At 44.3% G+C, this 26,046-nt stretch overlaps 1 protein-coding gene and 1 long non-coding RNA gene across 3 annotated transcripts; one reads left to right on the top strand and one right to left on the bottom strand.

Moving 5' to 3' along the window:
• The first annotated feature begins 12,725 nt into the window (after window positions 1-12,725).
• LOC100664893 (HLA class I histocompatibility antigen, A alpha chain-like) lies at window positions 12,726-26,046 on the top strand. 2 transcript variants are annotated; one of them, XM_064283357.1, is made up of 7 exons: window positions 12,729-12,912; window positions 13,202-13,471; window positions 13,671-13,946; window positions 14,535-14,810; window positions 14,935-15,039; window positions 15,624-15,671; window positions 15,848-16,286. In XM_064283357.1, exons 1-7 carry the CDS (start codon window positions 12,843-12,845, stop codon window positions 15,850-15,852), a joined length of 1,050 nt encoding a protein of 349 aa, XP_064139427.1. In that variant the 5' UTR covers window positions 12,729-12,842; the 3' UTR covers window positions 15,853-16,286. The 2 variants fall into 2 exon arrangements, with proteins under 2 accessions (XP_064139437.1, XP_064139427.1); XM_064283367.1 differs by lacking the exon at window positions 14,935-15,039 and having other exon boundaries at window positions 12,726-12,912; window positions 15,848-26,046.
• LOC135231149 (uncharacterized) lies at window positions 12,767-13,277 on the bottom strand. The gene is made up of 2 exons (XR_010321662.1): window positions 13,162-13,277; window positions 12,767-12,942 (listed from the first exon to the last, which is right to left on the bottom strand). It is a non-coding gene; the product is annotated as an uncharacterized LOC135231149 (long non-coding RNA).

Genomic DNA, 26,046 nt, shown 5'->3' with positions numbered 1-26,046 from the left:
CATTTGATTTACAGAATCCTGAAACAATATTAATTTTAATTTTGGTTTTAACTCTTTCCTTCCAAAGGTGGAGCTTAATTTCCTCCTCTTAAGTGTAGACTGGACTTAATGAATCACTTCTAACAAATCACTTCTAACAAATAGGGTAAGGCTAATGTGATGGTATGTGACTCTGAGTCTAGGAGATAAACAGGCTGTGATTTCCATCTTATACCGTCTCAGATCAGTGCTGCTATGTTATAAGCAGTCCCATGGAAAGGTCACAGTGTCTAGGAACTGAGACCTCCTGGGACCAGCCATGGAGGGACTGAGGCCTCTGCCAACAGCCATATGGATGAGCTATGTCACAGTGTGAATGCCCCAACCCCAGCTAAGCACAGTGTGAATGCCCCAACCCCAGCTAAGCCTTCAGATGATGCAGACCTAAAGGACAGCTTGAGAGGTCTTGAGCCACTAGTGCCCAGGTAAAACATGCCCGGATTCATGATCTTTGCAAACTGTGGTAGATAATAAATGCTTGTTGTGTTTAGCTGCTAAGTTCTGGGTAACTAGTTATGTAGCAGTAGATAACTAATACAGTGTCCAAAAAAGAGGATAAATTATTGTACTTTAGCTTTTATTTGCTCTAAATTTATTATAAGATATTAAATGTGTCATTATTTGATTTTAGAAAACTCTCATGGCTCAGTAGACTATAAAAATGGGGTGGTGGCGTCAGAGGTCCTCTAACTTCAGGGGAAGAGAGGGGAATTACCATCAGCATCAATAGCCCAAGGCTGATTCCATTGAGCAGAAAGTCAGACAAACCTGTCTCCGACCTTTTTTAACCAATTCTGACACCAGCTGTCACTCCCGTGACACTTTCTACTTTTCTGCCAGGCGCAATAATTCATTGCAATGGCCACACAGAACTTACAGACAATATTCATGATTATGGGGTTTATTAGGACAACAGGTTACAATTCAGGATCAGGAATGACTCAGTATACAGTTCTTCAGTCAAGATGGCTTCTTGGTGGTGTCTCCAGGCAGGCTTCTCCCTGGCCCTTGGGCCCTCAGGGCTCTTGGGCTGGCCTGGCCTCTGCCCTGCTCAGGCAAGTGTTACAAAACTCTTCAGTTCCACCGATAAATGGCCAGAGGCTCCCCAATCCACCAGTAAGCCTTAGCCCAAAGGTGTTCATCTTTCTAGATTCATGGGTTTTTGGCAAGACTAGCTCCACCGATAAGTGTCTGGAGGCACCCCACTTGGACAGGAAAACTCTTCCCTGTAGGCGGGGGCTGGGAAGCCCAATGTGCCATCTCCTGCCGGTCTCCTGGTTCTGTAGCTGCTGGTTCTCTGCTGTGCTTCCCACTGCTTCTTGCTGTCTTGCACAGTCTCTGGTATTATAGCTGTCTGTCTCCTGGGTCTAGGAGGTTCTCAGTGCAGGGACCCTGGGTCCAGAGGACATGCTCCACTCTCAGGTCTTCTTTTTTGGTGGTAGTGAGGTCCCCTCGTTTTTCCTCTGGGATGGCTCATTTTAAGCTTAGCAAGATGGCAAAATTGACCAATCCCTTCTATAGGGTTCTGTACACCTTGTTTGCATTGTCCCACCCCCACAAATGTGCCACATACCTTATTTGCATTATTAGCAAGCTGTCCAATCCCCTTGGTGGGCCTCAATCACCTGATTTGCATAGTCCCACTCAATCATTTGGTGAGAGTTACAACACCATGGCAAGAAAGGCCATATAAAACTGATCCATAGACAGATTGTATTTTATTACCATTCACTAGAAACTAAGTGAACTTTCATTTCCAACTGTAACTAAATAAACCATAAAAGGATGAACCAGGGCATACTAAGCAGATTACAAAATGACCTCCGATAACCACCCCCTGGTTACTATATTTTTATGTGAATTCTATGTTTGTTTTCCAACAGTGCCTTCTGCCCCCACCCCAGATAGTTTCATAAGCCTGCTATATGACTGTTTTCCAACTGTGCTCCGATTCTCCAGGCATTTTCCTATAAAGAAAGCAAAGCTGTTGCCATCGAGTCAATTCCAACTCACGATGACCCTATAGGACAGAATAGAACTGCCCCATAGGGTTTCCAAGCAGGATCTGGTGGATTCAAACTGCAGACTTTTTGGTTAGCAGCCAAGCTCTTAACCACTGTGTCACCAGGGTTTCTTAGTACATTTTCATAAATCCTGGGGAGTAGGGGATGCAGCTGGCAAACATACACAGAGCATGCACATTATCTTCATAAAAATATGGGTTCACATTCTTCCACTTACTGAAACACTAATGTAGGTGCTGCCATGAAGAGATTTTGCAGATGTAATTAAGGTCCCAATCACTTAATCTTAAGACAGGGAGAATATGCAATCAGGTGAGCCCTTAAAAGGACTGGGCTGTTCCTGAACAAAGAGATTCAAAGTGTGAGAGGGGGTCAATGTGAGAAGGTTTTGGATTGTGAGCTTAAAGATGGAGGGGGCCACATTGCAAGGAATGCTGGTGGCCACTAGGATTGGGAGGGCCTCCTCGCTGACATCTACTAAGGAAATGAGAACCTCAGCACTACAGCTGCAAGAAACGGATTTCTGCCAACAGCTCTGTATGAGCTTGGAGGAAGATCCCAGCTCCACATGAAAGTGTGAGTTTGTGAAACCCTAGTCTGAAGAGTCCATCCGCACCATGCGTGGACAGATGACCTACAGACCTGTGAACAAATAAATGGGCGGTGTTTTAAGGCACTAAGTTTGTGGTATTTTGTTGTGCAGCAGTAGAAAACTAATACACAGGCTCAAGTCTGCCACGGATAAGCACACAGCACGGAATGAAGTTTTCAACTGTCACGCATATTAGTTGCATAAAATAAAATCTTTCCTAATTTTCTTTTTGTATTTTTCTTTTTGATTTTTATGTGATGCAAGTAAATTCTTCTACAGTTATATTTGTCACTCATTCATTCAACAAAAATGCCTATTATGTACAGGCACATCATGGTAAAGATTTAAGCCATCAAGGATTTCCTTTTACTTGAATCCACAATCAACACCAATGGAAGCAGCAATCAAGAAATCAAACGAGAGGCGTAGCCAAGATGGCAGAGTAGACAGATGCTTCCGGCGAGCCCTCTTTACAACAAAGACCCCAAAAAACAAGTGAAACGAGTATATTTGTGACAAGCTGGGAGCGCTGAGCATCAAAGGCAAGCTTAGACTATGAACTGAGGGGCAGGAGGAGGAAGAGACCGTTCAGAATTGGAGAGGAGTTACCGGACCTGAATCACAGGGAGCCCTCAGGCACCATTCCCAGAGCGGTGGCGGCGGGGGGCAGGCTGATACTAGCATTTGGCCGCAGTTTCCTCAGGGAGAAGCAGCCAGCCTCACAGCCCACTCACACCTCCAGAACCTGAGGAGATCGGTGTTCACGGCAAAAGCTAAGTACTTGCGTATATTTTAACGTGCCCTTCCACCCCCAAGGCGGCTTCAGTGGCTGAATCCCTGGGCCTGAGATGGGCTCTGGTGAGCACCTAGAGCCATCTTCCCGGCCTTGGGGAAGGAAAAAATTGCAATTGGGGGGAAAAGATAACTTGCTAGCTCCATTAACTGGGGGAGCTCAAGACAGAAGTGGCTCCTGTCCAGGCATAAACCGTCTGTGGACCTGGAACACCTTTCCCTTCTGCATGGACCTGTGTGGGCCTATTATGGGAGAATAGGCCCTTGTTGGCAAACTCCAACCATTTCAGCTGTGCAGTGGAGAGGTGGGTGTTTGACGTTTGACATTGCTTTGCCTATTAAACAAGGTCCTCACCTACCCACATCAGGGACCTAAGGACTGGTAGCTCCACTCAGGTCACCCAGCCACTCGTGACAGGGGTCCAAAGATAACTGGTACCCCTAAGTCCTTACAACCAAAAACTTTGGGTGCCCACGGTCCCTCTGCAGAACCCACCCACCACCATGCTCTAGGGAACAGAGACGTGTTTTCCTCAGAGACACTTGGGGGTTGGTTCTTAGCCCCCTGCCTTGTTCAGAGCATGGCCTCCTGCTGCAATCAGATACCGGTATATACACCAACCGCCCCTGTCCCTCTAAGACTGTAAGACAGAGCCTGTACCACACACTTGATGATCAGCTACCTGGAAACCTGAGCTGAATTCGTACAAGAAAACGGAATGGACTCCTAGACTGATATAACTGATAACAGCTCTAGCCAGCTAGGGACAGGGCACCAGAGCGCCAAAGGTGAAAATAATCAAGCTACCTCACTCAAGCAACCCATAAGGGTATACCAAAACAAAACAAAACAAAGCAAGAAGCTCTGACACAGTAAGCAAGCATAAACTAATATAATAACTTTATAGATGGCTTGGAGACAACAGTCAATATCAAGTCACATAAAGAAACAGACCATGATCACCTCAACAGGCTCTCAAAAGAAAGAATCCAGGTATCTTGTAGATGAAAGTGCATTCCTGGAATTACGAGAGCCGGGATACAAAACTTTAATATACAGAACCCTTCAAGACATCAGGAAGGAAATGAGGCAATACGCAGAACAAGCCTAAGAACACACAGATAAAGCAACTGAAGAAATTAGAAAGATTATTCAGGAACATAATGAAAAGTTTAATAAGCTGGAAAAATCCATAGTCAGAGAGCAATCAGAAATTCAGAAGATTAACAATAAAATTACAGAATTAGACAACTCAATAGAAAGTCAGAGGAACAGAATTGAGCAAGTAGAAGCTGGAATTTCTGAACTCGAAGATAAATCACTTGGCACTAATATATTTGAAGAAAAATCAGATAAAAGAATTTAAAAAAATGAAGAAAACTTAAGAATCATGTGGGACTCTATCAAGAGAAATAACCTATGAGTGATTGGAGTACCAGAACAGGGAGGGATAACAGAAAATACAGAGAAAATTGTTGAAGATTTGTTGGCAGAAAACTTCCCTGATATTGCAAAAGATGAGAAGATATCTATCCAAGATGATCATTGAGCTCCATATAGGGCAGACGTTAAAAGAAAGTCACCAAGACATATTATAATCAAGCTTGCCAAAACCAAAGATAAAGAGAGAATTTTAAGAGCAGTGAGGGATAAACGATAAGTCACCTACAAAGGAGAGCTAATAAAAATAAGCTCAGACTACTCGGCAGAAACAAAGCAGGCAAGAAGGCAAGGGGATGACCATATTTGAAAAATTGAAGGAAACAAATTGCCTGCCAAGAATCATATATCCATCAAAACTGTCTCTTAAAAATGAAGGTGAGATTAAGACATTTCCAGATAAACACACACACACAAGTTGAGGGAATTCGTAAAAACCAAACCAAAACTAAAAGACATACTAAAGGGAGTTCTTTGGTTAGAAAATCAATAATATCAGGTATCAACCCAAGACTAGAACACTGGGCAGAGCAACCAGAAGTCAACCCAGACAGGGAAATCCAAAAAAACAAAGCAAGATTATAAAGGGGGGAAAAAAAGCCCCAAACAGGGTAACAGCGATGTTATTATATAAAACAAGACAACATTAAAATAATAAAGAGGAACTAAGAAATGTAATCATACACCTTCCATATGGAGAGGAAGATACGGCGATACAAAGAAATAAAAGTTAGTTTTAAATTTAGAAAGATAGGAGTAAATAATAAGGTAACCACAAAGGAGACAAACTATCCTACTCATCAAAATAAAATACAAGGGAAAAATATAGACTCAGCAGAAACAAAGTCTACAGCAACAAATATGAGGAAAGAACAATATATAAAGAAAATCTACTCAGCACATAAAATCGAGTGGGAAAAAGAAACTGTCAACAACACACAAAAAAAGACATCAAAATGATAGCACTAAATTCATACCTATCCATAATTACCCTGAACGTAAATGGACTAAATGCACCAATAAAGAGACAGAGAGTGGCAGAATGGATTAAAAAACAAGATCCGTCTATATGCTGCCTACAAGAGACACACCTTAAACTTAGAGGCACAAACAAACTAAAACTCAAAGGATGGAAAAAAATGTATCAAGCAAACAACAATCAAAAAAGAACAGGAGTGGCAATATTAATTTCTGCCAAAATAGACTTTAAAGTTAAATCCATCAGAAAGGATAAGGAAGGACAGTATATAATAATTAAAGGGACAATACACCAAGAAGATAAAACCATATTAAATATTTATGCTCCCAATGACAGGGCAGCAAGATACATAAAATAAACTCTATCAGCATTGAAACGTGAGATAGGCAGCTCCACAATAATAGTAGGAGACTTCAACACACAACTTTCGGTGAAGGACAGGACATCCAGAAACAAGCTCAATAAAGACACAGAAGATCTAAATGCCACAATTAAACAACTTGACCTTGTAGACATATACAGAACCCTCCACTCAACAGCAACCAAGCATACTTTCTTTTCTAGTGCACATGGAACATTCTCTAGAATAGACCATATATTAGGTCATAAAGCAAGCCTTAGCAGAATCGAAAACTTTGAAATATTACAAAGCATCTTCTCTGACCATAAGGCCATAAAAGTGGAAATCAATAACAGGAAAAGCAGGGAAAAGAAATCAAACACTTGGAAACTGAAGAATACCCTGCTCAAAAAAGACTGGATAATAGAAGACATTAAGGATGGAATAAAGAAATTCATAGAATCCAATGAGAATGAAAACACTTCCTATCAGAACCTTTGGGACACAGCAAAAGCGGTGCTCAGAGGCCAATTTATATCAATAAACGCACATATCCAAAAAGAAGAAAGGGCCAAAATCAAAGGATTATCCCTAGAACTTGAACAAATAGAAAGAGAGCAACAAAAGAAACCCACAGGCACCTGAAGAAAACAAATAATAAAAATTAGAGCTGAACTAAATGAAATAGAAAACAGAAAAACAATTGAAAGAATTAACAAGACCAGAAGCTGGTTCTCTGAAAAAATCAACAAAAGTGATAAACCACTGGCCAAACTGACAAAAGAAACACAGGAGAGGAAGGGAATAACCCGAATAAGAAATGAGATGGGCGATATTACAACAGACTCAACTGAAATTAAAAGAATCATGTCAGATTACTATGAAAAACTGTACTCAAACAAATTTGAAAACCTAGAAGAAATGGATGAATTCCTAGAAACACACGACCTACCTAAACTAACACAAACAGAGGTAGAACAACTAAATAGACCCGTAACAAAAGAAGAGATTGAAAAGGTAATCAAGAAACTCCCAACAAAAAAAAGCCCTGGTCCTGACGGCTTCACTGCAGAGGTCTACCAAACTTTCAGAGAAGACTTAACACCACTACTACTAAAGGTATTTCAGAGCATAGAAAAAGGTAGAATACTACCAAACTCATTCTATGAAGCCTCCATATCCCTGATACCAAAACCAGGTAAAGACACCACAAGAAAAGAAAATTATAGACCTATATCACTCATGAACGTAGATGCAAAAATCCTCAATAAAATTCTAGCCAATAGAATTCAAGAACATATCAAAAAAAAAAAAAATTCACCATGACCAAGTGGGATTTATACCAGGTATGAAGGGATGGTTCAACATTAGAAAAACAATTAATGTAATCCACCACATAAATAAAACAAAAGACAAGAATCATATGATTTTATCAATTGATGCAGAAAAGGCATTTGACAAAGTTCAACAGCCATTCATGACAAAAACTCTCAGCAAAATAGGAATAGAAAGAAAATTCCTCAACATAATAAAGGGTATTTATATAAAGCCAACAGCCAACATCACCCTAAATGGAGAGAGCCTGAAAGCATTCCCATTGAGATCAGGAACCAGACAAGGATGCCCTTTATAGCACTCCCATTCAACATTGTGCTGGAAGTCCTAGCCAGAGCAATTAGGCCAGATAAAGAAATAAAGGGCATCCAGGTTGGCAAGGAAGAAATAAAAGTATCTCTATTTGCAGATGACATGATCTTATACACAGAAAACCCTAAGAAATCCTCCAGAAAACTACTCTAATAGAAGAGTTCAGCAGAGTATTGGGATACAAGATAATCATACAAACATCAGCTGGATTCCTCTACAACAACAAAAAGAACATCCAAGAGGAAATCACCAAATCAATGCCATTTACAGTAGCCCCTGAGAAGATAAAATACTTAGGAATAAATCTTACCAGAGATGTAAAAGACTCATACATAGAAAACTACAGTACATTTCCGCAAGAAACCAAAAGAGACTTACATAAGTGGAGGAACATACCTTGCTCGTGGATAGGAAGACTTAACATTTGGAAATGTCTATTCTACCAAAAGCAACCTATACATTTAATGCAATTCTGATCCAAATCCCAATGACGTTCTTTAATGAGATGGAGAAACAAATCACCAACTTCATATGGAAGGGAAAGAGGCCCAGGATAAATAGGGCATAACTGAAAAAGAAGAACAAAGTGGGAGGCCTTACTTTACCTGATTTTTGAACCTATTATACCCCCACAGTAGTCAAAACAGCCTCATACTGGTACAACAACAGATACATGGACCAATGGAACAGAATTGAGAATCCAGACATAAATCCATCCACATATGAGCAGTTGATATTTGACAAAGGCCCCAAAACAGTTAAATGGGGAAAAGACAGTCTTTTTAACAAATGGTGCTGGCATAACTGGATATCCATCTGCAAAAAAATGAAACAAGACCCATACCTCACTCCATGCACAAAAACGAACTCAAAATGGATAAAAGACCTAAATATAAAATCTAAAACTATAAAGAACATAGAAGAAAAAATAGGAACAACGTTAGGAGCCCTAATACATGGCATAAACATTATACAAAACATTATAAAGAATGCAGAAGAAAAACTAGATAGCTGCGAGCTCCTAAAAATCAAACACCTATGCTCATCCAAAGACCTCACCAAAAGAGTAAAAAGACTACCTACGGACTGGGAAAAAGCTTTTAGCTATGACATTTCTGATCAGCGCCTGATCTCTAAAATCTACATGATACTGCAAAAACTCAACTACAAAAAGACAAATACCCCAATTAAAAATGGGCAAAAGATATGAATAGACACTTCACTAAAGAAGACATTCAGGTAGCTAACAGTTATATGAGGAAATGTTCACGATCATTAGCCATTAGGGAAATGCAGATTAAAACTACAATGAGATTTCATCTCACTCCAGCAAGGCTGGCATTAATCCAAAAAACACAAAATAATAAATGTTCGAGAGGCTGTGGAGAGATTGGAACAGTTACACACTGCTGGTGGGAATGTGAAATGGTACCACCACTTTGGAAATCGAATTGGCACTTCCTTAAAAAGCTAGAAATAGAGCTGCCATATGATCCAGCAATCCCACTCCTTGGAATATATCCTAGAGAAATAAGATTCTTTACACAAACGGATATATGCACACCCATGTTTATTGCAGCACTGTTTACAATAATAGCAAAAAGATGGAAGCAAGCAAGGTGCCCATCAAGGGATGAATGGATAAATAAATTGTGGTATATTCACAGAATGGCATACTATGCATCGATAAGGAACACTGAGGAATCTGTGAAACATTTCATAACATGGAGGAACCTGGAAGGCATTATGCTGAGTGAAATCAGTCAGCTGCAAAAGGACAAATATTGTATAAGACCACTATTATAAGAACTTGAGAAATAGTTTAAACTGAGAAGAAAACATTCTTTTGTGGTTACGAGAGGAGGGAGGGAGGGTGGGTGAGGGGTATTCACTAATTAGATGGTAGATGAGAACTACTTTATGTAAAGGGAAAGACAACACAAAATACAGGGGAGGTCAGCACAACTGGACTAAACGAAAAGCAAAGAAGTTTCCTGAATAAACCAAGAATGCTTCGAATGCCAGTGTATCAGGGGCAGGGGTTTGGAGACCATGATTTCAGGGGACATCTAAGTCAATTGGCATAATAAAATCTATTAAGAAAACATTCTGCATCCCACTTTGAAGAGTGGTGTCTGGAGTCCTAAATGCTAGCAAGCAGCCATCTAAGATGCATCAATTGGTCTCAACCCACCTGGATCAAAGGAGAATGAAGAACACCAAGGACTCAAGGTGATTACGAGCCCAAGAGAGAGAAAGGCCACATGAACCAGAGACTACATCACCCTGAGACCAGAAGAACTAGATGGTGCCCTGCTACTACTGATGACTGCCCTGACAGGCAACACAACAGGAGAACCCCTGAGGGAGCAGGAGAGCAGTGGGATGTGGACCCCAAATTCTCATAAAAAGACCAGACTTAATGGTCTGACTGAGACTGGAAGAACCCCGGCGGTCATGGCCCCCAGACCTTTTGTTGGCCCAGGATAGGAACCGTTCCCGAAGCCAAGTCTTCAGACATGGTTTGGACTGGACAATGGGTTGGCGAGGGATGCTGGTGAGGAGTGAGCTTCTTGGATCAGGTGGACACTTGAGACTATGTTGGCATCTCCTGCCTGGAGGGGAGATGAGAGGGTAGAGGGGGTTAGAAGCTGGCGAAATGGACATGAAAAGAGAGAGTGGAGGGAGAGTGCGGGCTGTCTCATTAGGGAGAGAGTAATTGGGAGTGTGTAGCAAGGTGTATATGGGTTTTTGTGTGAGAGACTGACTTGATTTGTAAACTTTCACTTAAAGCACAAGAAAAATTATAAAAAACAAATGGGAAATCAAATGATGCATTACTTTGGGCAAATTTGCTGCAAAAGACCTCTTTAAAGCATTAAAAAGCAAAGATGTCACTTTGAGGACTAAGGTGTACCTCACCCAAGCCATGGTGTTTTCAATTGCTTCATATGCATGTGAAAGCTGGACAGTGAAGAAGGAAGACCAAAGAAGAATTGATGCCTTTGAGTTGTGGTGTGGGCAAAGAATATTGACTATACCATGGACTGCCAAAAGCATGAAGAAATCTGTCTTGAAAGAAGTACAGCAAGAATACTCCTTAGAAGCAAGGATGATAAGACTTTGTCTTATATATATTGGAGAAACCTTGACAGTTTGGCCCCCGGACACCCTTTTAGCTCAGTAATGAAGTCACTCCTGAGGTTCACTCTTCAGCCCAAGATTAGACAGGCCCATAAAACAAAGCAAGACTAAAGAACACATCAGCTCAGGGGCAATGACTAGAAGGCAGGACGGGGCAGGAAAGCTGTTCATAGGGAACCCAAGGTTGAGAAGCGAGAGTGTTGACATGTGGGGTTGTTAACCAATGTCCTAAAAAAATATGTACTAACTCTTTAATGAGAAGGTAGTTTGTTCTGTAAACCTATGCCAAATGTTCAATAATAAAAAAAAAAGGACAACAACAACAACAAAAAAAGCCCAAAACAATGAGAGGGTGGTGGAGACCAAGGGGTGATGAGGGCCTGAGGGATGAGAGAGACAGAGAAAAGGCCTGGAGAAGGAGGAGGTGAGGAAAGAAGCAGAAGAAAAGAATTCTAAGCAGTGGAATTCTCAAATTTAAGTATGTCGTTTATAGATTTTTAATTAATATATATACCTAAGGATCTAGCTGGGTATTCTTTGCATTTGATATTTAATACATTCTGTGGGTCTACCTAAATATGAATTGCCTCCTCATGCTAACCAGGTTAAAGAAAATAACAGTACCAACTGTCCCGATAAAATATGGACATCCCTTGTTGTCTTCTACTGACTCACGCCAAAGCCCATGTGCTACAGAGTAGAACTGCTCCATAGGGCTTTCTTGGCTGAAATCTTAAGGGAAACAGATCAACAAGCCTTTTCTTCCCCAGTGTCCCTGAGAGGGCTCCAACTGCCAAGCTTTCTGTTATATCGTTTTTAAAAAAAATCCTTTAGATGTTAATAGTTCATAAACACAGTCAATGGGTGTGCACTGGCGAAGGCATTTTTGACTGTTGAACACTTGCAACTTTGAAGAGGTTAAAAGTTCCTACACTCTTCTGGTTAAAATATGCAGTAATGAATTGTGCTTTCATGAGCTGCTTTGTATTGAAGATAGGTGTGGGACTCAGACAAACTCAGAGCTATGAAATGAAGATAATTTTAATATACACTAGCCCAGGAGTCATACATTGTTTGGGAAAGTCAAACTTGGGAACTTTGTGAGCCTGGCTGCAGAGCCTTTCAGACACATTTATACATGAATGGACAAAATTACTTCTCTTACAGATTAAATGACTGATGGTTTGGGGTTATCAAAGTTGAGCTAGCCATTACTATTAATAAAAAGGAAGCTTGTCTCTGTGGGAATATCTATCTGGTGTCTTCAGACACAATCTCTTCTAGGTTTAAAGAGGAGACCCTGTTCTTCTACCTTCATTCCTAAGGCGAGCTCAGTCTCTGGCATCAAATTCTTTGGGGGTGAATTTTATTCTAGAGAAGTTCAGGTGGGGAGAAATAAGAGGTGGGAGGGAGGGAGTCCAGTTCAGGGAAAGGCATTCCAAGAAGGGAAGAAAAGGAAAAGGACCGGCCCCAGCCTGGGGGTTTCTCCGCGGTTTCCTCTGACAGCCCAGGGTAGGACTCAGGGAGCCAGTGTGACAAAGAGCGGTCCGTACAGGAGGAGAGGGGTCAGGACAAAGTCCTAGCACCTGGGCTTAGCTCTCAGGCCCCGAGGGCGGTGTCTGGAGTGAGGAAGCCAAGAGGTGGGGATTCCCCTTCTCCCCAGTTTCACTTCTCCCCCTCACAACCTGTGTCAGTTCCTTCTGTCTGGAGAACTTGACGCGACACCAGTTCTCACTCCCATTGTGTATCCGGTTTCTGCAGTAACCAATCAGTGTCTCCTCGGTTCCCGGTTATAAGGGGCGCACGGACCCACTGGAACTCAGTCTCCCCAGACTCCAGTGATCATGCTAATGGCTTCCCAGATCCTCCTCTTGTTGCTCTCCGGGACCCTGCCCCTGACCCAGACCCGGGCGGGTGAGTGTGTGGTCAGGAGGGAAACGGCCTCTGTGGAGGGAAGAGGAGAGAGGGGACCACCCAGTTGGAGCTCAGGACCCTAGGGAAGCCACGTCACCACCACCCCCTCCCAAGGCCCCCTCCCCCGCCCCGGCCCCAGCCTCTCCCACCCCTGTGTCCTGGCCCTGCTCCTCCCACCGCCCCTTCTCCGCCTACCAGCCCCTCCTCGCCCCTCCCCGCCCCCATCGGTCCCGGACCCGGGCGCCGCACAGGGAGAGGGTCGGTGGTCTCAGCCGCTCCCCGCTCCCAGGCTCCCACTCCCTGAACTTTCTCTTCACCGCCGTGTCCCGGCCCGGCGTTGGGGAGCCCCGCGTCATCGCCGTCGGCTACGTGGACGACACGCAGTTCGGACACTTTGACAGCGACGCCGCGAATCCGGGGTCGGAGCCGCGGGCTCTTTGGGTGGTGCAGGAGGGGCCGGAGCATTGGGCAGAGCTGACGCGCAGAGCCAAGGACATCGCACAGGCTCTCCGAGTGGGCCTGCAGGCCTTGCGCGGCTACTACAGCCACAGCGACACCAGTGAGTGACGCCAGATCGCAGGTCACGGGTCCCCTCGCCCACACAGACCGGTCGCCCTGAATCTCCGGGTCCCAACTTCACACTGAGGCCTTGGGACCCGCCCAGCCCCTCGACCCCGGAAGAGCCGCGAGGATTCGCTGGAGTTTTCAGTTTAGGCCGAAACGGCTAAGTTGGCTGGGCCGACCGCGGGGGCGGTCAGGTTCTCACACCATCCAGGCGCTGTCTATCTGCGAGGTAGGGTCGGACGGGCGCTTCCTCCGCGGGTACCGTCGGATCGCCTACGACGGAACCGATTACATTGCCCTGAACGAGGACCTGCGCTCCTGGACGGCGGCGGCCGGCGCGGCTCAGATCACCCGGCGGGAGTGGGAGGAGGCCGGTGAGGCGGAGCGCGTCAGAGCCTTCCTGGAAGGAGAGTGTGTGGAGTGGCTGCATAGATACCTGGAGAAAGGGAAGGAGACGCTGCTGCGAGCAGGTTAGAGGGGCCACGGGTCACCTCCCTTATCTCCTCTCAGGCTGGGACCGTTCCCCCAGCTGGTGTCACACAAGGAGGAGAGAAAAATGGCATCAGCGCCAGAATACTCACCTGGCATGAGTCGGGAGAGAGCGGAGTCCACCCAAGTTTCCAGGTTCTGTACCAGAGAAAGACTTGCCCAGAGGACTGCTAAGGGTCTCAGGGATAATTAAGGGCTCCAGTCTCTGGGGGTGAAGGGGGAGACGGTTGCTGAAATAACTGATTGACAGTTCCCATTGTTCTCTGCCCCAGTCAACCTGTTTGAAAGTCTGACTTCAGCTTTTCTGAGTCTCTCTGGTCAGGACTAGAAGTACCTGTTCTTCCCCTCAGAGACCTAGAGCCTGTTATCCTGGGCTCACCCAAATTCTAGAACTTTCCAAGGAGTAGGAGATTGTTCTACACCCCTGGGTGTAGGCTGTGGTTTGGATTTTGCTCTCCATCCCCCCACCCCAGTTGTCCTGTTCATTCTCAGGATGGTCATGTGAGCCCTGCTCAAGCGGCCCGTGGAGGCAATGGAAAGTTCCTAAATTTTCTGACCCTTCCACTCAGATCCCCCAAAGGCATATGTGACCCACCACCCCATCTCTGATGGTGTGGTCACTCTGAAGTGCTGGGCCTCGGGCTTCTACCCTTCGGAGATCACCCTGACCTGGCAACGAGATGGGGAGGACCAGACCCAGGACACAGAGTTTGTGGAGACCAGGCCTGCAGGGGACGGGACCTTCCAGAAGTGGGCTGCCCTGGTAGTACCCTCTGGAGAGGAGCAGAGATATGTGTGCCTTGTGCAGCATGAGGGGCTGTCTGAGCCCCTCACCTTGAGATGGGGTAAGTAGGGAACAAGGGCAAAGCCTCTTCTCAGGGTGCTCTTCTGGGCACCTCCCGCAAGGTCAAGGGTGAGACCTAGAGGCCAGGGCCGCTTCCCTTCCCTTGCCTTTCCTTCCCTTCCTAGAAGTGCCTCCTCAGCCCACCACTTCCATCCTGGGAATTGTTGCTGGCCTGGTTCTCCTAGGAGCTGTGGTCACTGGAGTTGTGATCTGGATAAAGAAGAGCTCAGGTAGGGGAGGGGCTGGGGTCTGAGTTTTCTTATCCTACTGGTGGCTTTCAAGCCCCAGGTAAGAGTTTGTTCCTGTCCTGCCTCACTATAAAAGACATCATCCATATATTGGCACCTACCCAGTCTGGGGTGCTGTGTGCTAACACTTACTGTTACGTAAAGCACATGTGAACATGAAGGACAAACCTCTCACCTTGGATAATTCTGGTGATGAGAGCTGATTCTTAGCAGTCACAGGTCAGAGGGGAAGTTCGCTGCTGAGGATGGATCTACAAGAGGATGGTTGGTCCAGTTCCCACACATCTTTACTCTTGTTTCTGGATTCTGTCTGCAATCACAGTTCTGGATACTTCCCTGGGGTCCAGGACTAGCTGGTTCCTCTAGAACTTATGGCTCTATCTCCTCCCTGGTCTTTCACACGAAGTTTTCTTCCCACAGGTGGAAGAAGAGGGACCTATGTTCAGACCCTTAGGACATTGTAGACAGGAGCCGATTAACCCCTCCCGCTCCCACCCCATAATTCTTTATTTAGTCTCATCTCCTCCTGTAGGCTCTGACTAGATCCTGTTTTTGTTCTTCTCCAGGTGGTGACAGTGCCCAGGGCACTGATGTGCCTCTCACAGATTCTAAAGGTATGACCCTGGAGGGCCTAATGTGGAGGAGGGGTTGGGTAGAGGGGAAATGACTGGGTTACGGGGATTTTGGGATTTGGACATTTTTGGATGTTTTGAACTTGTGGTGAGCTGTTCAGCATATCAACACTTACAGTGACTCACCTGTAATTGTTACTGGTTCTTTTCTTCTGCAGCGTGAGACTTCTGCCTTGTGTGGGACTGAGTGATACAAAATTTGTCCACATCTCACTTCGCGACTTCAAGAACCCCTGTCTTATCTTTCTGCAACCGGTGTCTGAATGTGTCTGTGTTCCTATCAGCATAATGGGACGATGTGGGGAGACTAGCCCACCCCTGCCCAGTAGGACCCCCTCCCCACACTGACTTGTGTCCTTTCCCTGATCAGCATTCCTGTTCCAGCAGAGGCAGGGCTAGAACTTCTCCAACCCTATCATAACTTTGTGTTGTTCTGAGCTGAGCAGCTTCTCACTTCCCTATTGAAATTAGAATCTGGATATGATTTTTATTCAATTTCTTGCTAAGAGGTGGGGTTGATGGGTTATTTAAAGGGGAGAAATACTCAAAATTTGAGAGAGGAAATAAATGGAAGATCTGAGAACCTTCCAGAATTTGCATCTTTGCTATGCTGATTCTGTCGCAAGTGGGGACAGGAGGATGCTGTGGAGGAGCTGAGCGTGGACAAGGTCTGTGCCCCACGTGTGCACATACACGTTTGCATACGTGCAGAATGTATTCTAAATTCTAAGCAATTATGAGACTGTTTGTATAAGGAGTCTGCTGTCCAATCTGACTGGGCCATACACACAAAGACACTTTACAGATTGTTGGCAATCAAAAGGTGTTATTATTATTTATAAAAAGCAAACCAAAAAAATAGGAACATACTTGAAGTTAACCGGTCCCTTCCATCCCCATGAGTACCCCATTTAGCATTGTAGGAGAGGAACCCACTTATGTCTAAAAGGGGGGCCCATTTGCTCATTCCAAATTACCCATATCCATTTTTGTGTGACTGGGTGGTCATACTGTGAATCAGGTGTTAGCAGCTATGTATTTCTCTAAGCAAGTGTGTCGCCAGCTCAGGTCAGGTGCAGCATAACTGTGTTTTTCTCTCTCTGTCTCTCTCTGCATTGTCTCTCTGTGGCTGTCCTCGGTTGGGTCTGGACCCCTGTGACACTGGTCAAACTCTCAACCAGCAGCTTTGGGGACAACCCTGAGCCAGTGCCAGGCTTAAGCTAGCATTATGACAACTCTTGATGCAAAACTGTTTACAGGCAACACCTGTGCAGTGAAGGAGCACCGATGGTACAACTGTTAAACACTTGGCTGCTAACTGAAACGTTGGTGGTTAGCACCCCACTCAGGGGCTCCGTGGGAAAAAGGCCTGACAATCTGCGTCTGTAAAGATTACAGCCTAGAAAGCCTTATGGGGGAGTTCTATTCTGTCCCATGAGGTCGCTGTGAGTCAAAAATCAACTCAACAGCACCTACCAACAGCACTCTATGCAGTACATGTCCAAGCCTCTGAGGGCAACCTCTTGGCTCTTAGGGTCACTGTTCTCAGCACAGCCAGGGAGTCTGCTACTGCCAAAGTTAAGCCAGCTCGGCCGCCATCTGCTCAGTAGGCCAGTTTTCCTACTGCTGCCCTGACTGCTCTCTCTGCCGCTGGATCCCTACTGGACATTTGCTGCCAGCTCTGCCCTGGGCCCCTTCTAGGCTTCTCTGCCACTGGCTCTGGCATTGTTTCCTCTCAGTCTTTAGTGTTATCAGCTCAGTGTTACAGCCCTTTACCCATATTATAACTCTTTTGAGGGGGTGTCTAGGAGATTCTCAGCTAAAAGACCCCAGGCCCAAAGGACACAGTCTTCTCTAGACTCTTGTTGAACAGGATGCCCCCCACAAACTTCCATGAGACTGCTTACTTCTATAGACAAACTGCTTGTTAATTTCAAGGTGTGGCTTTCCATAAGCCTACTGTGATGGTTAAGATTATGTGTCAACATGGCTGGGCCATGATTCTCAGTGTTTTGGCAGTCATATAATGTGAGCACTTCCCTGTTGAGAGCTAATATGTGATCATCCCAAGGATGGCATCTGCTGTGAGTAGCCAATCATTTGAGGGGGAATTTCCTTGGCAGTGTTGCCTGCATCGAGTGTGGCCGGGCGTTCAGGTAGGGGCTCTCGGGCTCATTCTGGATCCTGAAGCTGGCTTCTGTTGGTCTGACCTCTGGTTCTTGGGACTTGAGCTAGCAGCTTACCTGCAGTCTTGCCTGCCATTATTGGGATTCAACGATCTTCACAGACTGTGAGCAACAACCCTGCTCTCTGGCCTGCCGATCTTGGGTTTACCAGGCCCTGTGGCTATGTGAATCAGGAGAAGCCTTTTTCCTGCCCTACGGACTTGGGTCGTTACAGCTTCTACACCCTCATGTGGTGTTTCCTTGGTATAAGTCTCTCTCTGTATATATGGGTTTTCTGTATATATAGAGAACCCAACCTAAGACACCTATGCATCCAGCCAGTCCTATTGAATGGATTGCAAGCTGCTTATGCAGCCAGGAAAACAGCCAATACATGGAAGCCACTTATGTGGTTAGCAAACAGAGCAATCACTGCAAGGCACAAAGAGAATAATCATTTGGCAGACTGTGGCCCAAAAATCATTTTGAGAGGATTACAAACCCAAGGCCAGAAAGGCCATTTAAAGAAACCTGTTGCACTGAAACATAGAAATTAAAGTGTTAAGATTAGAAACTGTTAAGTGCTATGGGAAGATGACTCAGAGTGTGGGTATGTTGGGAGAGGAAAGATGGCTATTGTAACTCAGGTGGTCAGCATGGGCTTCATTGAGAGGGTGACCTTTGAGGAAAGATTTGAAGAACATAAAGGAATTAGCCACGAAGATGTCTGGCATAATCTTTCCCCGGGAGGGGCGGGGGACATCTAGTTCAGACACACCGGGACAGGGCTGTGTCTGTGTTCTGGGAGCAGGGAGGAGGCCAGTGTAGCTGCAGCAGAGTCATAGAGGTGAGGTCAGAAGTGCTGCCAGATTGTGTAGGCCCTGAGGGTATAGGAATGGCTCTGACTTTTACTGAGTGAGATGGGGAGTTACAGGACAGTTTTGAGCCAAAGAGATATGGTGTGACTCCTCTTTTGAAAGGATCACTGGCTTCTGTGCTGAGAATAGAATCAAGAGGCAAGGGGTGAGCAAGGCAGAAGGAAATCCAAGAAATATGTGCTGCATTCCAGCTAGAGATGTTGGTTTGGTGTAAGCAATGGAAAGAGTGGGAAGTGGTTGGACTCTGCATATATTTTGAAGCTGGATGTTACGTTTTTGTTGTTGTTGTTAGGTGCCGTCAAGTCAGTTCCGACTCATACTGACCCTATGCAAGACAGAACAAAACACTGCCCAGTCCTGAGCCATCCTTACAATCTTTATGCTTGAGCTTATTGTTGCAGCCACTGTGTCAATCCACCTCATTGAGGGTCTTCCTCTTTCCTGCTAACCCTATACTTTGCCAAGGATGATGTCCTTCTTCAGAGACTGATCCCTCCTGACAACATGTCCAAAGTATGTAAGACACAGGCTTGCCATCTTAGTTCTAAGGAGCATTCTTGTTGTACTACTTCTAAGACAGATTTGTTCGTTCTTTTGGCAGTCCATGGTATATTCAATATTCTTTGCCAACACCACAGTTCAAAGGCATCAATTCTTCTTCAGTCTTCCTTATTCATTGTCCAGCTTTCACATGTATATTATGCTATTGAAAATACCATGGCTTGGGTCAGGCGCATGTTAGTCTTCAGGGTGACATCTTTGCTCTTCAACACTTTAAAGAGGTCCTTTGCAGCAGATTTACCCAATGCAATATGTCTTTTGATTTCTTGACTACTGCTTCTACGGCTGTTGATTGTGGATCCAAGTAAAATGAAATCCTTGACAACTTCAATCTTTTCTCCATTCATCGTGATGTTACTCATTGGTCTAGTTGTGAGGATTTTTGTTTTCTTTATGTTGAGGTGTGATCCGTACTGAAGGCTGTGGTCATTTATCTTCATTAGTAAGTGCTTCAAGTCCTTTTCTCTTTCAGCAAGCAAGGTTGTGTCATCTGCATAATGCAGGTTGTTAGTGAGTCTTCATCCAATCCTGATGTCACGCTCTTCTTCATATGCTCCAGCTTCTCATATTATTTGCTCAGCATATAGACTGAATAGCTATGGTGAAAGAATACAACCCTGAGTTTAAGCCACTCAGTATCCCCTTGTTCTGTCCAAACAACTGCCTCTTGATCTCTGTAAATGTTTCTCATGAGCACAATTAAGTGTTCTGGAATTCCCATTCTGCTGGATGTTATGGGATTTCCTAAAGGACAAAATTTGTGGTATAAGAGAGAGGAACCAAGGAGGACACCAACTGTTTTGGTCTGTGTAAATAGGAAGATGGAGCTGATGACAGTAGAGATGGGGAGACTCTGGGAGGAGTATGCTTGAGAAGGGGCATCGCAGGCATGCAGTTTTAGAGATGTTATATCTGAGATGCCTATTAGAAATGTCAGTTTTTTGAGTTGTCAGCTGGATATACGAGTCTAGACTTTAGAGAAAATCCTGAGCTGTAGAAATAGATTTGGGAAATTAAGCATAATATCAATTATATTTAAAGCTTTGAGTATGGATGAAGTCACCAAGAGAGTGATTAGCTACAGAAAGAAAGGAAGAAAGACTGAACCCTGGACCGTCCATTGCTAAGCAATCTGATAAGCCCACACTCAAAACGCAGACTGGAGAGTTCTGGTACTGTGCCTATAAAGCACACAGATCAGGGAGTCTAAACTGTACTGTGCACGGGAATCACCTGGAAATCTCATTAATATTCAAAAGGTCTGGAATAGAGCATGAGACTCTGTAAAAAGGCTAATGCTGATGCTGCCAGTCTTCAGATTAGTCTTCTAGTAGCAAGAATGTAGACCAGGAATTCTCAACGTAGATGTGTATCAGCCTCAGCGGTTCGGTTCGTTAAGCAAGCAGTTCCTGGGTCCTGTGCCCAATTTGGAGCCCTGGTGGCCCAGTGATTAAAAGCTTGGCTGCTTACCAAAACGTGCACAGTTGAAATCCACCAGCCACTCCTTGGAAACCTGCTGGGGCGGTTCTACTGTGTTCTATAGGGTCAGAATCAACTCGACAGCAACAGATTTGGTTTAATTCATCAGTTAGTTTGGTGTGTTCTTGAATTTATACAGATGGAATCACCTGATATCTGCTCTTCTGTGTCTGACTTTTTTTGCTCACTTTTTTTTTTTTTTGCTGGGATTCATCCATGTGTATGTGCATAGTAACAGTTCATTTATTTGCATTTCTGTGTAGCATTCTATGCTTCAGTTTTTCCCTCTCTTCCTGTAACATCTGCCAAAAGGCTTACTCAGCTTCTCAGACTCTCAGCTACCACTCAACTTGACAAGTGCTTTGAAGCAAAGACTGTCACAAATATTGGGCCCACACATCTGGGATTTCTTCTTTCTAAATCTGGCTCCACCAAGTCTTCATTGCCCTGGTAACTCCAGTGCCTTCAAGTGGATGTTCTTACCTCTTGACCAGCTTTTGTAGTTGTTCTGGAGGAAGGGTTGGCCTGAAACAGTCCAGTATGCCATCACTGGAGTTGAAACCCTGACTAGTTTCTTATAAGATAGATTTGAAATTCCTGAATCTCTACACTCTCATGACTTTTGATTTCTGAGAGGAAGGGAGGAAACATGCATCCATTAACTCATAGATTTGAACCCTGAAATCCAGTAGGGAATGCAAGATCTCAGGCCTTGAACTTTGCCAAAATACAGCCCTTCCTTCACTTCTCACAGGCGAACAAGGCCTAGTCCATAGAACTGCATTTTAACTAACTGCTTAGAGCAGCCTGCTGTGAGGTGAGGGCTTCTCTGACCTGTGTTCACAATCTAAAGACAAACACAGATGGTAGGAACTTCCACAGCTTTAAGGAAGGATACTGTGTTGTTGGAAGGGTGTAGGGTGTCTTCATTTTTTAATTGCTTCTGATCTGGCAATGCTAAGTAGAGGGTGGGGAGGTGTTACTTAGCCCTGGTATGTAATTGTGCACATTTGCACCAGCAGAGGTTCCATCCTCAATGTCTCACTAATTATGCTGTGTCCATGAGGCCCACCTGCAACCAGCAGAACCCTCGGTGGCACCCTGCCCTGGTCCAGCCTCACCCACGTAGTGGACTGGCAGTGCCATGCACACCTGCTGTCTCTGGTGCATATGGTGCCTCAGGAGTATGGATGCTCAGCCAGGTCGTAGGGTGGTCAATAGGGAAGTCCTTCCATAGGAGCCAGAGCCCTAGCACCAGAATGTGCAGCTGCTGCCCAGCTCGAAGCCTTGGCTTAGCCACAGCATGTGTAGCCCTGAGGAGCCTTCCCTTCATGTGACCCCCAAGCCCCTGGGTCAGCCACCAAAACTGAACTTTGAGGCCGGGGCTATAGAGTTCCTAAGTTCAGGGGATGGGTAGCAGAGAGTAGGGTCTGAGGGCATCTAGACTTAAGATCCTGGTGCTGGGGTCTGAAGGAGAAAGAGGAAGGATCCCAGAATCTGTGGGTGGGAGCTGGAGAGGGGACAGGGCCAGCCCTGGGATACTGGGAAATGGGTAGTCGGTCAGCTGGAATACGTCTTACTGCTGAGATCCTTGTGTCCAGGATGGTGTACAGTCCCCATGTCTTCCTCATGGTCCTCCAGGGCCACTGAGTCTAGTACAGCAACTCTGCTTGTTGTAGGTAATGAAGGCACAACTGAGGCCATGACTGCAGGTTGCTTGGGGCTGAGTTCACACATATCTGTGAGGGGAATTTGGGACTAGGGCTGGTCCACCTATGGTGGCACAGACACCTGTCTCTCACTCACATGGCCCAGTACCTGGGAACCCTCTTCAAACTCCTCTCCACAGGTGTCTCTTGTGCCAGCCCTCCGTGTCCTGCTGTCCTCCCTGGCTTCTTCCTCTCCCCTCCTCTTGGCATTGACAATTTTCTTCTTCTCTTTTGGGTTCTTCAGTTCTCCAGGAGTCTCCTCTCCTTTGAGAACTTAATGGCCCCAGGGGGTACTTCCCCAGATTCCAGGTCTGGAGACTCACTCATTGATTCCCGGGAGTAGGAGTCACCATTTCCAGAATCAGCTACAGGAATAAGTGACAGGAACTCAGGAGTCCTAGGTCCCATCCTAGGAGCCTGTGGGACTGGGTATTGAGGCAAGAGGTATATTTGCGGGGACAGCTCCAGAACCATGAACCATTTCTTAGAGTCTGAAGACCTTGGTCTGCACTGAGGCCCAAATCCATGGTCATTCAATGGGAAAAGACATCTATGTCAATGTGGCTTTAGGGAAACACTTCTCGCCTGAATCTGACCCTGGAAGGGAACACCTTCTTGTGTGCAGAGCCTTGTCCTGCTACTCGGAGTCCAGGGACCCTGGGGAGGTCCGGGGTGAGAGGGTAAACAGGGAACTCTTGTCATTGGCCCTCAGCCTGCAGTCACATGGGGGCACCACCGGTCTGCTCTGGCATTCAGGACGGGTCTGGCTGTGGTCTGAGTGAGGCTGGGAAGGCTGACCCTGAGGCTGGGCATCCATGGAGGAATGAAGATGCCTTCTATGGATCCCTGGATTCCACAGGGGTCAGACTCGGGGGGTGGAGGAGGGGTTGGGGGAGAGGAAAGCTCAGGAGCCCCTGTGCCATGTCTGAGGGGTTTCAGGGAGGAGATGGAACCTCAGAAATGGCACAAGGGGAGGGAATGATTGCATATGGGGTCCCAAGTTTTTATTTACAGTGATGGAAAAATCACATTGATTAAGGATAGAGATGCACAGCTGATTAAGTATTTGCTGTCCGCATGTACATCTGTAAAAAGTTTAATTGGCAAATAGTTGTGTGATTGATTTGTTTACAACAATGTACATATAAGCAGCTGCTGAGTCTGCTTATGTTCCAACAAACACTTCATGGGATTTGGTTCCTTCGTTTGATGGTTTAGGGTTACGGCTTCATGGGACATCCCAGTTAATTGGCTGAATATCAAGCTAGTGTTTTGGTCCTACCTCCTAGTTCAATGAATATTCCCTGGGGTCTTAAAAGCTTACAAGTGGCCATTCAGGGTAGAACAATTGGTATGGACTCACCTGCAGCAACAGAGCAAGAAGGAGGGTCAGGAATAGGAGGAGAAAATGGAATGTGAGGCTAATTGCCTCCACAAACAACTGCCTCCTTTGCTATGAGACCAGAAAAACTGGATGGTGCCAGCCAGCTACCATTACTGAACGTTTTGATCAAAGATGCTGTAGAAGAATCCTAATCAAAAGGGAGAAAAAAAGCAGAACAAAATTTCAAATCCTTATGAAATCCAGGGCTAGATGAACCCCTGGAACTATTGCCATGAGGTTACCTTTAAAACTTTAACCAAAAAATATCCCCTGAAGTATTCTTAAAACCAAACATAGCTTAACTCGTAAAGAATGCCTGCCTTGAGCATTGTTGTCTTTTAAGAACAATCTATATGGGATCAACTTGACAACAGCAACTCATAAGATTAGATAGGAAACTTAGGGGGCAGTGAGTTTATGTTAATGGGGGAGGAGCAATTCAGAAAAGGAAGATGAAAATGGTGGTATAACCTGAAGAACGTAATCAGTGTCATTGAATTGTGCGTGTAGAAATTATTGAATTGGTGTCTGTTCTGCTGTGTGTATTCTCAAAAACAAAAATGAAACTAAATTGTTTAAAAACATAATCGAGTATTTAAACAAAAGTGATAACTGTACTGTGTGGGATTTCTAACGTATGTAAAAGTAAAATGCACGACAATAGCACAAAAGCCAGGAGGGAAGAGATGGAAGTACACTATTATCAGGTTCTTACATTATCTTTAAGCGGAATAATATCACTTGAAGGTAGGCTGTGAAAAGTCAGAAGTGCACAATATAAAGTGTAAAGGAACCAATAAAAGAGCAAAACAAAGAGCCATAGTTAATAAGCCAACGAAAGAGATAAAATGCAATATAAGAATACAATTATAAATAAAGGCAGATAAAGAGGAATGAGGAAACAAAAAACATATGTGATGACGAAAAAGCAAATAGCAAGATGATGGACATAAATCTAATAATATCAATAATTACATTAAATGTAGATCATCTAAACAGAAAAAAGGCAGAGATCATCAGGTTGGATAAAAAGTAAGATGGATCTCTATGTGCCTTAAATAACGTCTTTATATATAAAGAACCAATAGTTTAAAAGTAAGAAGATAGACATAGACATATACTAACACTAATAATAATACTGTTAATATTATAATAATCAATATCTTTAATATTATGCATTAATATCGAGTGACTAGATGAGTATCAGGCACAGTAGGTTTAAAAAGAAAGACTTTTAGCAAGGATAATGAACATCATTTGATAATGATTATAGGGTTGGTTCATAAAGAGGACATAAAAATCCTTAATGTTATGCATATAATAACAGAGTTTCAAAATATATGAAGCAAAACCTGATGGAACTGCAAAAAGGCATAGGTAAACTCCCCATTATAGTTGGAGATTTGAATATCTCAATCTCCGTAATTGTTAGAATAAGTAGACAGAAAACTACTAAGGATACACAAGACTTGAACAACTCTATCAATGAACTTTACCTAACTGACATTTATTATAACCCCCACTAAAATATAACAAATTAATCCCTGAAATCCTAGGAGAATATGCATTCTTTTCAAGCACACAGGAATTTTTCAAGGTCAATCATATTCTGGGCCATAAAGCAAGTCCCAGTATATTTAAAAGAATTCAAGTCATATAAAGTATGTTATTTAGGCACAATGGAATTAAATTTGAAATTACGAACAGTAGGATCTCTAGACATTCCTCAATTTTTTTTGGAAATGAATTCATACACTTCTAAGTAATCCATTGATCAAAGAAGAAATAAAAGGAAAATAAGAATGTATTTCGAAATGAATGAAAATTAAAACACAATATATCAAATTTTTGCATATCTTCTAAAGCAAAATGTAGGGGGTATTTATATCATTATATTTCCTTATTAAAAAAGAAGAAAGGTGATATTGGGAATTCCTATGGGTAGTTCACAGTAAAGGAAAAAATTGAGCTTAGTTCACAGAAGAATCAGCTCAGTATGTTGGTGTGAGCCAAATGTATAGTACTACTGCACTAGAGACCCACTCAGGGATGACTCAGAGAGAGTGGTGAGAGGCAATTCTCTCAATGAGCAGAACTTCAAGGGGTTTACTTAATCATCCACACCGTGTAAAGAGAAAAGTGATGTGAAGTAAAGATATGCATGGACTCATGAACAATGGA

The sequence above is a fragment of the Loxodonta africana genome, chromosome 1 (assembly GCF_030014295.1).
Source record: "Loxodonta africana isolate mLoxAfr1 chromosome 1, mLoxAfr1.hap2, whole genome shotgun sequence".
NCBI classification, from domain to species: domain Eukaryota; kingdom Metazoa; phylum Chordata; class Mammalia; order Proboscidea; family Elephantidae; genus Loxodonta; species Loxodonta africana.
The sequence above is the reverse complement of the archived record's forward strand: the minus strand, read 5'-3'. Positions and strand labels throughout refer to the sequence as shown.